The sequence below is a fragment of the Egretta garzetta genome, unplaced genomic scaffold (assembly GCF_000687185.1).
Source record: "Egretta garzetta isolate BGI_Z169 unplaced genomic scaffold, ASM68718v1 scaffold454, whole genome shotgun sequence".
Classification (NCBI taxonomy): domain Eukaryota; kingdom Metazoa; phylum Chordata; class Aves; order Pelecaniformes; family Ardeidae; genus Egretta; species Egretta garzetta.
In genome coordinates, this window is record NW_009259429.1 from 2,542,710 (window position 1) to 2,558,067 (window position 15,358).

Sequence of the window (15,358 nt, forward strand, 5' to 3'; positions counted from 1 at the left end):
CAGGCAGTTGCCTTTAAAAAACAGGAAACACTTTTTTTTTTTTTTTTACTGTGAGGGCAATTGAACAGCAGCACAGGTTGACATTGAGGCGTGAACAGGGCTACTTGGTAGAATCTCTCGGCTTCATGAAGTTCAACACTGCTGGCAGCTCAACTTTACTTTATTAATATATTTGGTACTATTTTCTTAGTCACTTCACATTTTTAAACTTTTCAGTATCTTCCTACCATAGCTAACATGAGATCTAAAAACAAGCATTTGCATGAGTCTTATTGCTACGTTGAGTGTAGTGTTTTTGTGTGTAGTCATGAAGTTTATTCTTCTTTTGTGAAAACTTAGGGATCCCATCTTACTGGATTTTTTTGGTCCTGTTTTGATTATAAATAGTGTTAGAAAGAAAATACTTCCTGGTGTTAAAACTGTGCCAGTTACCATTTTGAAATTTAGTCATCTTGAGCCATAGCTGTTTCAAGGCACTGTGGGTATTTCTACCAGAAGACTCCTAAATAAAGTTTCTGAATAGACCTTAATGAGAAACTGCAGTTTCTCATTAGTTTTTTTTAGTGCCAGTGCTAAATTCAGTTGTTAGTGATTCACTGATTAAAATTGCTCAGACCATAATTTCCTTTTTCTCCTGTTCATGTAACTTTTTAGTTGCCCAAATAATTGCTTGTGATTTGTTTCCCATGTGCCTGGGTTAATCTGCCACTGGAGCTAGTCTGCTTCGTTGTCAATCTGTAAAAGGTAGTAGAGAGTGTGGAGTTAGAACTGCAGTTTGACTCTGATATCTCTGAATGTAATAGTAGGACTTGATGGTACCATTTGTTCCTTCTGTTAGAATATGGTCTCTCACTGATGCGGAAAGTCGTGTAGAAAAATCATAGCAAGGGAAATAAGATGTTTCTTTTTACCTCCATTTGTTCGTTTCAGGTGGTTTTGGATGTTGGCTGTGGAACTGGAATACTCTCTATGTTTGCTGCCAAAGCAGGTGCAAAGAAAGTGATTGGAGTCGATCAGTCTGAAATAGTCTATCAGGCCATGGACATCATTAGGTAAGAAACATTCCAAGAAAAGTATGGTAAATATTGCCGTAAAAAATTATTGAAATGCTATTGCTACTTAATGATCACCTAGCACTTGGTATGTGTTTTATTGAAGTCTTCCGTTGTCCTAAGAATTAAGACAGGTTTTGATGTGCAGTAAAGTTGTTTGCCCCTCTGGTAGGGGTAATTAAAACAGGGATGTAGTTAAGGCAGGATGTTTCCCAGACCTTCCTCCTAATGTTAGCATAGGGCCAGTGCGGCTTGCTGCAGAGGCTCCAACTGACTGTTGCCAGGCTATTTTCCATTCTTACACTTTAAACATTGCTACTTATAAAATAGTAAGTTTTTAGACAACAAGCATTAGAGTTGAGACATGTTCCAACAGGATGTGAGAAATTTTGCCTGAGTGCACTACTTTCAGTTAAAGAAATGGTTCTGATTTAGATCAACACAGTAAAAGTTGTTTATGTGTGTCTATATAGTTGTTTAATTTTCTACTTCTACATAGGAATTTTAAATAATGATATGATTTCATTTTATAGAAAATTACTTTTATAGAATTATAGAAATTAGAACCATAGAAATATAGGCATGTGGTAGAAAAATTATTTTTCTATTTTGTTGAAAATTAAACAACTTTTATTCTCTTTGTCTAAATGTATATATATTTTAGATCATGTTGGAACTGTTTTTTAAACAAAAGCTTGTCATGCATTAGGTAATTTTTAACAATTTTAGCACATGAGAAGGAGACATGTAATGAAGCTTTCTTTGGCAAATAGATTTTATAATTACATGGTATTTGAGTACTAACTTGTGGAAAACCTTTCCCTAGTAAGGTTCTCTCTACATTGGTATATTTAAGGGACTGTCTGTGAGAATAGTAAATGTTGATTACCCTGTGATTTGTTCCTTTAGAAACTTACTGACCTCTGGTTTCCATGCTGGTTGGAAAGTGATTACCATTGCACTGTAGTATTTTCTATAGTTTGGTGGGGGAAGCAAACCAAACCAAAACCAAACCCATTTTAAGAGAATGCACACAGACACATGCACAGTCTGCAGAGTCAGTAAGAAAAGTTGTTTCTAGGAGAACTACAAAGATGTTGCATGCCATGGAATAGTACAGGGTGGATGGGACCCCAGGGATGTGTGGGGAGTACCACTGGTCCGGTCCCCCTCTGTCAGAGCAGGCTCAGGCCTTGGCTAATCAAGTGCTGAACATTGCCACTTCTGTCTGAACTTTTCTGGAAAACATGTGTTGTTTGACTAGCCTCACTCTTACTTTTGATATACCAAATTGTAACTTGAGTTGTTTCAGTTTGTGTCTGTTGCCTGTCATCCAGTCCCTATGATTCAAGAGAAGAGCTTGGCTTTGTCTTCTCTTCACCCTTCTGCTAGACAGAGGCAGACATCAGAAACCCATCCCTTAACCATCCCTTCTTAAGGCTGAACAAACACGGTTCTCTCCGCTTCTCCCACTATGTTGTGTGCTTCAGCCCCTCATCATCTTGATGGCCCCTTCACGGGACTTGCTCTGGTATGTCAATGTCTTTCTTGTACTGGGGAGCCCACAACTGGACACTGTACTCCAGATGCAGTTTTGTAGGTGTCAAATTGAGGGGAAAGATCGCTTTCCTTGACCTGCTGCTACCCTCTTGCATATATGACACAGTAGATGGCCGCTGTTGCTACAAGGGCCCACTGCTGACTTATGTTCAACTTGTTCGCCAGGCCTCTTGTCGGGGCAGGATGAGGAACATGAAACAGAGCTGATTTCTGACCAGCAGGAACCAATCCGTACTGTTTAATGGGACTATTCCAGCCAAGGTACAGGTCTTCACCTTTGCTGGATCTCTGAGATTTCCATCAGCCCATATCTACGGTCTGAGGTCCCTCTAAATAGCAGCCCTACCCTCTAGCATATAAATTGCTCCCTCCTGAGTCGCATTATCCACAGACTTGTTGAGGGTCCACTAGGTGACTGTTAGGTCACTAATAAAGGTGTTAATTAGTTTCAGAACTAGCATTGAACCCTGAGGGACACCTCTGGTACCTGGCTACTGGTTAGACTTTATACTCCTATTGAACCTCATGGTCTAGACAGCTTTCCACCCATCTGATGGTTCATTTAGCCATTCCACATTTCACTAATTTAGCTATGAAAGGATAATTGAGGGAGACTGAGTATATGTAAAAATGAAGCCATGGCATCTGAAGGCAGAAATAAGTACAGAAATAAGGTTGTCTAGGCAGGATTTTTAGGTTAGATATCACTGCACACATTGGCAATGCAACACTGCAAGCTTGGAAGCTGTAAAATTAGTCTATTAAAGTGCCTGTTTAAGAAAAGTACCATGTTAAGCATTAGGTGCATCTTTGACTAAAATGCTTTTATGGCTCAAAAACTCATTTTCTAAAGACAACTTTTCCCATGAGTCCTTGACATCTTGAGAATGGTTACAAATTTGAAATAGTGTTTTATTTCTAATGTACTAGATGACAAACTTAGGATTGTTCATCTCTTTCAACAAGTGCACAAAATGTCTTATGTGTTATTCGTACTTAGAGGAGGATAGAAATATCAGCCAACACGTATTACCTTTGGTGAGAAGGGCAGGCCTTAAAGAAAAATAACAAATCAAAACTCTTAAGAGTGATGAATTGCCACTTGAAGTACCCAGTGAACCATCAGTAAGGCTGCACATTTATAGGTACCTTCTGCTATAAAAGGTTCAATTCACATTAAAGTCTTCAGTTCACATCAAAACAATTTGTATTTGTCATGTTAAACCTACTTTTCCTAAAATAATGAAGCTGATGAACTTGTAATGGAGTAAGAAATATTTATTGGAATACTAAAGGAATCTGTGTAGCTTAAAAATGACTGCAGCAGTGTGCTTCCACCAGTGATTCAGGTATGCGCTCAAGAGCTTTTGCCCCTCACAGAGTTCAGGTTCGTTTCTAGTGTGCTCATTACTAGAAACACTGCAACCCATGTGGGTAACTGAGTTGGAATAAGTGCCTGGAGTGGCATGATTCTTTCCCAAGGTTACATAGTAACTTAATTTTAACTAAATGCTTGCCTTCTCTTTTTGTTACTGTGAATGAATGCCCATAAATTTTCTTTATGTGGTGAATGACTTGATTTTTGTCATTCACCACTGTTATGCTCAAATAGAAAGTTGAAGTATACTTCCTCAGCAGCATCTCAGCCGTTTTTTCTACAAGGTGTAAACTACATTGGTTCATTTGGGTATTTTTATACCTTACAAGTGAAAACGAGTATGTAATGAATTAATCTTTTTCCCCTCTCCTGTTTTAAATCATGTCCTTGCACATGGTCATTTAGGAAGTTATCCTTAGATCTCTTTTTGTCCTTCTGAAAACACTGATGTGGGTGATAGCTCTTTAGCGTTTTATTTCTCAGTTTGAACTTCTGGTTTTACTTCTGTTTACAGCATTAAGTGTGATATTAGTGATGAACTGCTACTCTTCTAACAGAAAGACTGTCATGTGCAGACTATTTAATTGATCTTTCCAACAGCCCACATGTTCAAGTAGCCCTTTGACCCTTTCTTTTCCCTCCCTTCATTCTGATCGTTCTCCCATTGTCTTTTAGATTGAATTTTTAATGTGATTACTAGTCTGCATTGAAAGCCAGGCAGAATGTAAGAGTAAGATATCAGGGAAGGAGGGCACAGAGATAAGAACTGCAGTGGAAAGATAAATTTCTTTGGTGGGAACACTTTTCTCTCCTCTATAATAATAGCTACTGTAAGAATGATATGTACAAGACAGACTAATACGGTTTGCCAAGAAGAAAAATACTAAATTTAAAGCATTTACGTGTTAAAAATTGAAATTACTAATTTCACTGTCATGCAGTTTTAGTTTCAAAAACAGTAGTCACATCACATGTCTTCCTCCTTACACAGGGTAGTTTTACCATTACTTGCATATGAGGTAATACCTGGTTACTGCAGTTACTAAACATTGCAGATGCTTTGGGCCAAAATCACAGTGGGGAGGAGGCCTTTAGTGTGGAATAACTGTAATACTGATCTAGAGGGAGTGTTTGTTCTCAGTGACTTTGCAGCTAGTTTTGTTAAATAAAAAACCAAGTCGTGCAAAACAGCTTTGTAAGGAAGCTAATTTCCATTGCTGTCCTAGTGTGATGAGTAGGCTCTAATCACTATAGACTTATGCTACAGGGGTCAGAGAAGGAGAACTGGCAACAAGCAACTCTACGTAAAGAGGAGCCTCATTTTAAATTGTCCTCTTCTCTGTCTTCCTGGTTTCTGAAGCTTAAACATTTGCATGCGCAGCACGTTGGAGGTGTACAGATCTACTGTCTGCCATCTTTGCCTGGTACTTAAATCTGCTGGGGTTTTTGGATAGTCGGAAACATTCCCTCTGAAATATAACTGAGAAGACAAATAGTACATTTTAGTGTGTTTTTGAGAAGTTAAAAAACCCCACAGTTGTTATTGGGGGAGAAATGCAAAATGTAGACAATCAGTATATCTCTCTGGACAAAATAAATGGGAAATATAAACTAATCTGTTTATGTTGTGACTTGCAGATTAAATAAACTTGAAAATATCATTACATTAGTCAAAGGAAGAATCGAAGAAGTAGCTCTGCCTTTGGAAAAAGTGGATGTAATTATATCTGAGTGGATGGTAAGGCGCATGAATATTCTTTTCAAGACAGTTATTTTTGGGGAAAAAATGTGTCATTATATTTAATTTGAAAATTCTTAAAGCGATGCTAGGTTTTTTAACCAAAAGACATCACACTTGCAACAGTGTCTTTGACAACGTGGGAGATGGGATGATGTTTCTGATTATGTCATACTGCGATACAATTCCTGATCCGTCTTGTTCACGCACTTTCAAGTCAAGATTCTCTAAGTACAGCTGAGCTGGTTTGGATACAGCGCTACGTTTCTGTTTTGTAGTTAGTGTGCAAATATACAGAAGTATTCTGTATTCCTGAATAATAGTATTGTAGCTGATCAGGTGAAAGCAATGGAGAAATATTGTTTTAGTCATCTAGTTAGATCATTCTGATGAGTCAAATACCTTTAGTTCGCAAAGACAGCTAAGATGATGCTGACTGTGCAGGAAAGGTGGTAAGGAGGTGAGGAGCATACACACTGGGAAGTCTGCAAATACATAGAAAGCTTGAAAGCAGCATTACTATCAATTTCATTCTCTTGGTACAAGAATAAAATAACTTGATCTTAAAAGAACGTAAGGAAGATGATGGCCAATGGGAAATGCAATATGCAGGGTGTAAATGAGCCATTTCTTGGAATCCATAGGATTTCAGCCGTTGGCCTGTTACCTTCCTTCCATGCGCTGGCTGATGGCTGTTACACAGTTGTGCTTGCTACCTGCCATTGATCCTAATAAATCTGTGTGATGAGACCCAGTGCCAGGCCGAACATCATAACAACTGAGTAAGTCTGTTCACTATCAAAAATGGGGTAGGAAACACCCCTTGTGACTTTTTTTGGTGGACTTGTGCTATTCAGTGTCCTCATATTGCAGACCTTAAAAAAAGCACTTCAAAATTATTTTTTTTCATGGTTGTTCCCACTGTTTGGTCTTAAGTATTCTTTTGTCCTTCAAATTTATGGCCAATAATAAAAACTTTCAAAGTTACTTGTTTGGGCTTTTTGGGTGGGGGTGAGGGGTGGGTTTTGGGGGGTTGGGTTTTTGGTTTTTTTTTTTCCTCCAAACAATGGCTGTTCTTCTATATACAAGGGCCTTTGGGAGAGAAGTCACATGTTCAAGGACAGGTTGGAGGGGGCTCTGAGCAACCTGATCTAGTTAGCAGTGTCCCTGCTCACTGCAGGGGGGTTGGACTAGATGACCTCTAGGGGTCCTTTCCAACCCAAAACATTCTACCATTCACTACGAATCCATATGTATCTAACTAGTTTCCAGGTAAAGGTGGAAATACATTGTTTGGTTTTTCTGTTTGTTTTTTTTTATATTACATATTTCAGTGAGCTGGAAATCTGTAAAAGTTTTTCCTCTGCAGCAATAATGAACGTTATTTGAAGCATGAGCTGAATTTAATGCTGAGGTCACTAATTTCAAGGAAGGTTTACACTGCTGGCTTAAGCTAGCAGTTTAAAAATAGTGCATTATGGTTGGTGATTTCTGACAGTATAGTGGCTTCACTAGAAAAGTAATTGTAGTTCTTACATGAAAACTTCTGCTCCGTAGCCCAGTATGTGCACCAAGAATAATGTTCACAAAATCACATTTCTCATTCTGGAGCTCAAGATTTGGTTTTAAAAGCAACTTGGGCACTTAAGAGCTTAAGTCGTGTTGAAAATCAGTGCCTCTAAGGAGAAGTAAAGGATTTTGAAAAGCAGCTCTTGTAAGAAATGAAGTACTGAATGTTCTGTGTTTCCCATTTGTGTGCTAATTTACCTTTTAATGTCATAATTATATAGCCATGTGCATTTCACTTAATTAGGTATTCTAAATATTTCAGAGTGTTAGCATTTTTATAGGCTGCTGCAATACAGAGATAAAGAGGACAATGCCATGGAAGTAAGATTGATAGCTGGACAGTGCATGCACTGTTCAGCACTGTCCAGAAAGGAACATTATGTTGCCTTGATGCAAATGAAGATTTCTCTTTGTCTGGCTTCCCTGTGTGAATTTGCTTTTTCTGTTCCTTCCCTACATGATACTGACCAGTGTGAAATCTTTTGTTAATATGTGAATGTCAGTGCTTGAAAATGTTGGAAATGTGAAGTGTGAGAGCAAAAAGCAAGTCAATATATGTCTTTATTTAGAGAATCTGTATGGACTAGCAGGAAAATTCCAATGGGAACAGTTTTTTTTCTTTGTAACAAAAATATGAAAAGCTGCTGTTCTGTTCAGAAAATAAACTTCTTTAGACTAGTAAACATCAAATCTTTTTGTGGAGCCACACCTTTGTTTTGCTTGGTACAGAACAGTGCTTAAGACCAGTACACTATAAGCTTTTTTTAGACCTGTGCATGGAGCATTAGAAAATGAAAAAACCAAGTGTGAAGCAACAGAAAGGAGGCTGGAGAGAAGGAAAATACTGCACCCCGCAGGAATGTTTTTAGAACGGGCTTTCTGGGAAAGATGGCACACACAACAGTGTGTTGTAAAAGGTACAGTGTTGTGTTACGAGACTCTCCAACATAATGGCTTCTGATGATCGTTCTTTTAATTGTGTTAGTGATCTATGACTTCCACAAACTGCTTGCTGTTCCTACTTCTCTTTCATATTTAAATTTGTTTCCTTAAAATATGCAAAAATGGGAGAAGCATCTTAAATATTACACAGTGGGTAGGGGTGTGTGATACTGTGTGTGTGTATATAGCCAAATTATATTTCAAACGTGTATTTGCAATCTTCCAAAATAATATTTTTTCAGTTTTAAATTCATCTGGATACGGTTTTGTCGTGTTCTGGGTTTAGAGGCTGAATGATGAGCACCTGTCTCTTCAGTGGCTTTATTTAAGCCCATGAAAGAAATTAGCAATGGTCTTGCTTTTAATGTAAAGACTAAATGCATTACTTCTGCCACCTGAAGCGTGTGTGTTTGACGTTATTAAAATCAGACCATAAGCAGGGCATCTCTGTGATTGTGTTTGACTAAAACCAGTATGTAGACCATTGAGAAGGATGATGGAAGGTGTGACGAACTGTTCTGCTGGTGTCCAAAATGCAGATTGCTGAATATTTGGGGGCCTGTTGGACCACTGAATACCCAGATAAAGCCATCTATTTAGACTTTTTCACTCTGAAGACAACTGTAGATTCCTTTTAGCAAAACATTTGTGAAGTACACGGCCTGACTGACAGGAGGACTTCTTCTGTGTTGTGGGTCAGGAGCAGAAAGCAGAGCAGATGGACCAAAGAGCCGCTTTACCCAGTGAACCACGTTGCCTTAAGAAAGCACCTAAAAATGGCCAAGTGATAGCCTGTTTAGCTAACCAAACTGATTCTACAAGGAGAAAGCCTTCCAGTTCTTGGAGAAAGGTTATTTGAATGTAAGAATGGGTGAATTTTATAGAAGATCTCACTGCTGGCCTTGTTTCTAGAGAGGTTTCCCTGTCCAGGTTTGTTTATTACTCTGTAGCAGGGCTATAAGCTTCTGGTGCACCATGCTGCTTGGTTGCCTAGAGTTCTGATCTGTGAAACTTTTGAAAACCCTAGTTTGTGGAACTAAGAATTATTGATAGTGGTTACAGGTACCGGTCTCTAATGTTTTTTTTTACTTGTCTGCTTGTCCCATAGGACAGCTACAAGCAAATCTCTTACCTTCTTATTCAAAATGTGGGCTTACATGAATTAGGTTTCTAAGCAAAGGTGCGAATCGTTGAGTATTTGGCAATCTGATGCAAATGAATTTCTGAACACACATCAGTGATTTGTTTGCACCTTGGTGTAATGAATGCAAACCCTTGTTGGTGACTTGATCTGAGAGTGGCTTGGAAATGCTCAAATTTCATCGGAAATTTAGAATTTGAACTTGAATGTGCTGAAGCCAGTTTTTGCTTAAATTGAATGCTGGGCAGGAAAAGATCTGCTATAAACATACAAAGGTGGCTGTGTTACTGCACAGGGATTTTGGTAGTGTAATTGTAAACTTTATAGGCTGCTTACTGAAAGGACGAGGGCAGAAAGAAACAAAATGTATGTAATGTTTTTCTGGAATGTTCTTACCCAGCTGCATCTGTGTACAGATTTTTTTTCTCTCGATATGTTTTTACTTCCTTTCTCTAGCTAAGAATATAAAGCTGGAGGTTGAGAGTTTTATTCATTTGAAAAATACCCGTATTTCTTGTTTGTAAGGAGCTTTACTGTGAGAGACAATTGTCTGAGATGGTCGTCTCAAAGACAGCACTAGAGTACAGTGCGTACTTATAAATTGCTGTTTTACACAGTGCTTTATGATACTGAATGTGCAATAGAGCTTTACAGAAGGAAAAACTGTGAAAGAGATGGACTCTCAAATTAAACACAGGATAGAATCCAGTACTCTTGTCTCTTAATTATATCATGCTCAGGTAGCTAATATCCTTTTTTCTTTTTTTTTTTTTTTATTGGATAATTTTGCAGTGATGGCAGGATGGGCTGTGAATGGGAACTATTCAGGATCTAGGGATAAGGACTAGGAAGTGAGCATGTCTGAAATGCTGGAAACCATCTTTTCTCTCCTTCCTTCTTTCCCCTATTTCTGTGATGGATGTACAGTGATGGTGCTTTTTTAACACTTACTAGTCTTTCTGTAGTCTTAATATTCTCTACTGTTTCTGTTAGTATTTGGAGGGACATTAATACAAGTGTTCTACTTCTATAACACAGTAATAATTTGTAATTTCATGTAAGAATTGAGCTTTTCTTTTTTGTGTTTTTAATAATGCTGTGGAAAGAACGTACTAAGTAGCTGAATCCTTTAATTTCTTTACAGAAAAATGGTTTTTAAAAAGTAATTTTACTTCCTTGCATGAAAAGATTTTAATTTTTTTGCCAACACAAATAACGGGTATTGCTTTTCCGCTCTTGAGATCTGCTCTTCAGATCTCCTCATTTGGTGTTCTCACTCATCTTATATTTGTTTAAGGACACGACAGGGTGTGCATAGCAACAAAGTCAAGCTGTGGTTTTGATATGTGTGGGCTTGCTCTGTCGGTAATGAATTATTTCCTTCTTTTAAAAATTAAATCGTACATGAGAGATCAGCCTGAAGGCTGACTTAGTGTGAGGGAAATGGTGCTGCAGCAGAGCATGCAGAAGGGTTTACATGTAGCTGCTGCTTCTCATTTAAATGTGCCACAAGTTTTGGGGGGATTTTGTCAAGTAAGTAATTTTTCACAAAATTGAGTGGGCTACATCAGTTTTGTGCATCTGTGAATGCAAGATTACATGTTCTAAATCAGAATCCAGTGTCCACTCTGTTTTACATACCCTCTGTAACTTGTTTTATTCCGTAGTCTGATGAAAACCTTGTCGTTAGAAACAGTTTAAGAAAATAATGCACTTTATACAAATAGGGATTGGGGGGGGGGAAGTCCAGTCTCTGGGCCAGTGATTTGATAGCTGCCTTTCATCTCATTAAATATTCTGTGTTGGGCCTTAATGAGTCTGGAGTCCCAGACCAGGTTCAGTTACGTTACAGAAAATAATAAAATGGATAAAAAACGAAAAAAAAAAACCACCCTTTGATAGAAGGCAGGGGGGAAATGCAACACTTATTCAAGTAATTAAATATGTCTTCTCAATTCTATCCTTACATCGTTTTTTCTGCTGTACTGAAAATTCTGCTAATCCTTGCTGTTGTGAACGCGCTAATACTGATTCTTGAAAAATATATGGCTTTCACCAATAGGTAGAAAGTAAGAGAAGGCAAAACCAAGTTCCACTAAGGTATTTGCTAGGAATGGCTAAGGGAAGTGTACATTAAGAGGCATTTTTAATTTGAAGCAATTTGTGTTTTAAACAAAGGTTTTGCTTTGGTGTTCTCCACGCAATGAGGTGTACTTCAGAATTCAGTGTTGCTCTTGTGTCTTGATGCTTTTAAAGAGCTTCATCTCTTTTTCTCCATGAAGAATATCATGAAGAATACTGAAGCACTAATGTTAAGACCTTTCTATGCTTACATTTTGATTGATTGGTAAAACAATTTTATGTAGTTTTGAATTAAAATGAAAATAAATATTAGAGCGCTGAGGTGTATTAGAATAATAGAGGAAAATTTAACAATGCAGGATATTAAGCCATCAAAGTTTTGTGAGCCTCTTATAATTCTGTTACAAAATACAGCTATAAAGGATATATAAGAAATGTAGCGATACTCAAATTTGGATTCAGATTTGTCAGTGGGCTCGTATAGTTCTGATAGCTGATCTCTTGGATGGGCTTGACGTGGTATGTGTGCTTGAACAGAGTAACTCCATAGCACTGTGTATTTCTGTTCCTGTTCAAATCTGTTTATACATAGGTTACATTATTTGCTGGAGAACAACCATTTCGTTTCAGCTTTGAAAATATAAAAATAAGGAACTTCATGTGCATGTTGAGAAAGAATCAGTCAACTTCTTAGTAGAAAATGCATAATATGACAGCATAGCATTTAAGATGTGCTATGTATTCAGTTTGTCTTTAACAGAGAACCTGTCACCTTTTATGTGTCGTAGTTTAGCCACTGGCAAGATTGAATTATTAATATTTGGCTCACAGATTGTATCCTAGAGATCTCTTTGCAGTAATATAATACATGCTTACTAATACATGCTTAGGGAAAAACAAACCCCTGAACATTATTGGGGTGGAAGTGAGAGTGCCCCACAGCATCATGGGGAAAGGACGTCAGGTATAATTCTCTTTCCAGATGGCACCCCTACAGGTGAGGCAGCAGCCTGTGAAATTACATTCTGAATTACACTACAGATGAGCGCAGCACACTGAGCAAAACGCTTTGGTATAAGTAATAAATGACTTGATTCAGTACCATTGACGGTTTATGTAACTTACAGGAAGACTATAATGAATGGGGGAAAGATAGAACTGGGGCGGGGGTAAAACCAATGGTGCCAGAGTGGAAAGGTCGGGGAAAGGACGGTGAGAATGTCTCTGTATTTCTCATGAGAAGGTGGGTCTTCCAGCTGTACTACTTGAGCTTGTTTGGCAGACATTGTAGGTGATGGGCATTTTAGGCAGGATAAAATAAGTGAAGAACGGATATGTGAAAACATCATTTTGCAACTTACTGACCCTTGCTGGTAACTAGTCTTAAGACACATCCTAGAGGTCACATTCAAAATACTGCAAAACCAACTCATTTTCAATTAAAAGCATCTGAAAAGAATTTTTATGAACTAAACACATTCTATTTTTAAAACTGCAAGAATCATAATAAAAAAACCCAAAACCTCTGTTTCCATTCTGTGCTTTTGGCTTGCTGTAGACGTAAAGTCATCTCTGCTTGATGCAACTGGAGCTCCTGGCCTTTTCAGCCATTTTGCAAAGCGTACCAAAAATCATATTGCTCACAAAGCAGTAGTCTTCATTCTGGGACTTATTCTAAGGACTTCATAAAAGTTAGGCAGTAAAGTGGAAGAACAGGCAATATTTGGAAGAAAAGTGTCCAGTAGAGCACTGTCCTGATACCAGAAAAAGCAGGTTGAGAAAAGGGCATTTCCATTATTTTCAGACTATGCGGTTGTTGAACACAAACACGTCATGCTTCAAGTTTCTGGTTTTCTAATTTTGTGTTTGGTTCTGGAGGCTGCAGTACGGGTGGTGATGTTTATAAGCAATTCTGAACTTCCAGCATTTTTTGTTCTAAGAGCCTTAGGCAAAATAAACATTCAAGGTGGCATAAACTTGGAAGTAAACTTGGCATCATAGCAGTGCAGTTCCCGTGCCATGCTGTATATCTGCAGTTGTGCGGCATGATGACTTCAAAAACAAAATAAAATGAAAAATTCCCTATGATCATACAAATACGCAAGTGTAGGAAAGATGAAGGAAAAAAATCTTTGCTTTGCTTTGGTTACTGCTGACTGGGCTGGTAGGTCTGCCGGTCCAAAGTCTGGACTTGTGGTTGTCTTTTTTTGTTCTTTGCTACTGGCAGTCGGTGTATTAATCAAGCCATGTGGCTAAGCTGTGGTTTAAGTAAAATGGGAATTGGGATGCTAAGTGAAAATCCAAAATGTACATGGGTATGATTTGTCTTAAATGATTTGATGTCATAAGAATGTGTATGTGGATAAAATTGTGTTATAGTATTCAGCAAGAAAAAGGATCATACTCAAACTTGGAAGATAGGAAGCATGTAAAATCAGTAAATCAAGTGGAAAACGAAGGGCTATATATCTCTTAGAAATTTGCCTATGTTAATTAAAAGTAGTTGAGAAACCGGATGTTATATATAAAATGCTTATTGTATGAAATACTGCTATATGGGGTCTTTTTATATTTGAGAAATGAGGTTTTTCTGCTTCAAAAAAAGACTGACTCTAAGTTTACAGTAAGTTATTCTAAACAACTATAGCACTATTGTTAACCTGCTATAAAATTTATCCCAACACTAAAAAACCTACGCAAATCTAGTTCTAACCATTTTTGTCCTGAGAGTGTTTTAAGTTGAGGTGCTGCTAAATGACGTGGAACATTCAGAGGACCCCTGTGTTTGGTATACGATTTATTTCCACCTGTCCTTGTGAGCATTGCTCAAGCTAGTACAGGGCACCATGAAGTTGTGAATATGAAATAGCAAAGATGCGTTCTACTTGGCATTTCTCTGACAATAATTTTAATGTTGCTTGCAGTTCTGAGTGGGAAGGGATTTTCTTGGGGCGCTTTGTGTATGGTGCTTCAGAGTTATTACTATAAAATCAATATATACGGCTTTTCACTTGGTTTGAGTTGAATTTGATTTCTTTTGATGTTGCAGGAATCTATCAGATAACTGTTGGTGCAGATTGGATATTTATTGCCTATAGTTTGTTAATTTAGTAGATGCTAATACTTGCAGTTTGGGAAATTAAAGATGGTACTTTATGTAACTAAAGCTTTGAAGCAACAATGCTATTGTGGAGAAAATCACTGGGTTCTGGCTCTTTTTGAGGTGTATGGACATGAAAAGTTGCTGAAACTGTGTTGATAAAATCTTACCTGTAAGTTGATTAAATAGGCTACATAAGAAACATAATGATCTCTCAATTCTTTCCCTTTTCTATGAACAGGGTTATTTCCTTCTCTTTGAGTCAATGCTGGATTCTGTTATCTATGCAAAGGACAAGTACCTGGCAGAGGGAGGATCAGGTTGGTATGCATAATTCTTTTAATAAATGTAGCTCTGGGGGGAAACTAAATGAACTCGGAGACTTAGAATAAGCTATGCATGGATGAGAAAGTTGCCAGTCTAAATGAAAAATGTTTCCATTAGTATGAGCTTCAAGGCATTAATTTACTGTGTGGGTAATAGAAGAACATTAGATGGGGTATCAAGGTCTCAAGTTAATGGTGTTTTTAAGAATAGAGGGGGTTATTTATTCTTAAGTACAGTCTAAAATTTTCCTCCCTGCTTCTTCACACACGTGGACGTTTGTTTTTCCCTCTTGAAATCCCAGTTTCTGCATAACTACCAACAGAGGAAAACAAGTTTTATTCTGTAAGATGTGATACTGTGTAAGTAAGCTACGATGAATTAGAGAAGTCGATACGGTGTTTTCCTGGAGGAGGGAAGTTGCATGGGGCGGACATGGTTTCAAACACAAGAAGCCACATGAAATAACAAA

General features: G+C 37.8%; 1 protein-coding gene across 3 annotated transcripts in view; it reads left to right on the plus strand.

Moving 5' to 3' along the window:
- Positions 1-15,358, plus strand: part of PRMT3 (protein arginine methyltransferase 3) — a 63,389-nt gene that overhangs the window by 16,588 nt on the left and 31,443 nt on the right. For all 3 annotated transcript variants that reach the window (XM_035892637.1, XM_035892639.1, XM_035892638.1), the window contains 3 exons: positions 931-1,052; positions 5,629-5,728; positions 14,804-14,882. In XM_035892637.1, coding sequence (XP_035748530.1) covers positions 931-1,052; positions 5,629-5,728; positions 14,804-14,882 — 301 coding nt within the window. The remainder of the gene's footprint in view (positions 1-930; positions 1,053-5,628; positions 5,729-14,803; positions 14,883-15,358) is intronic.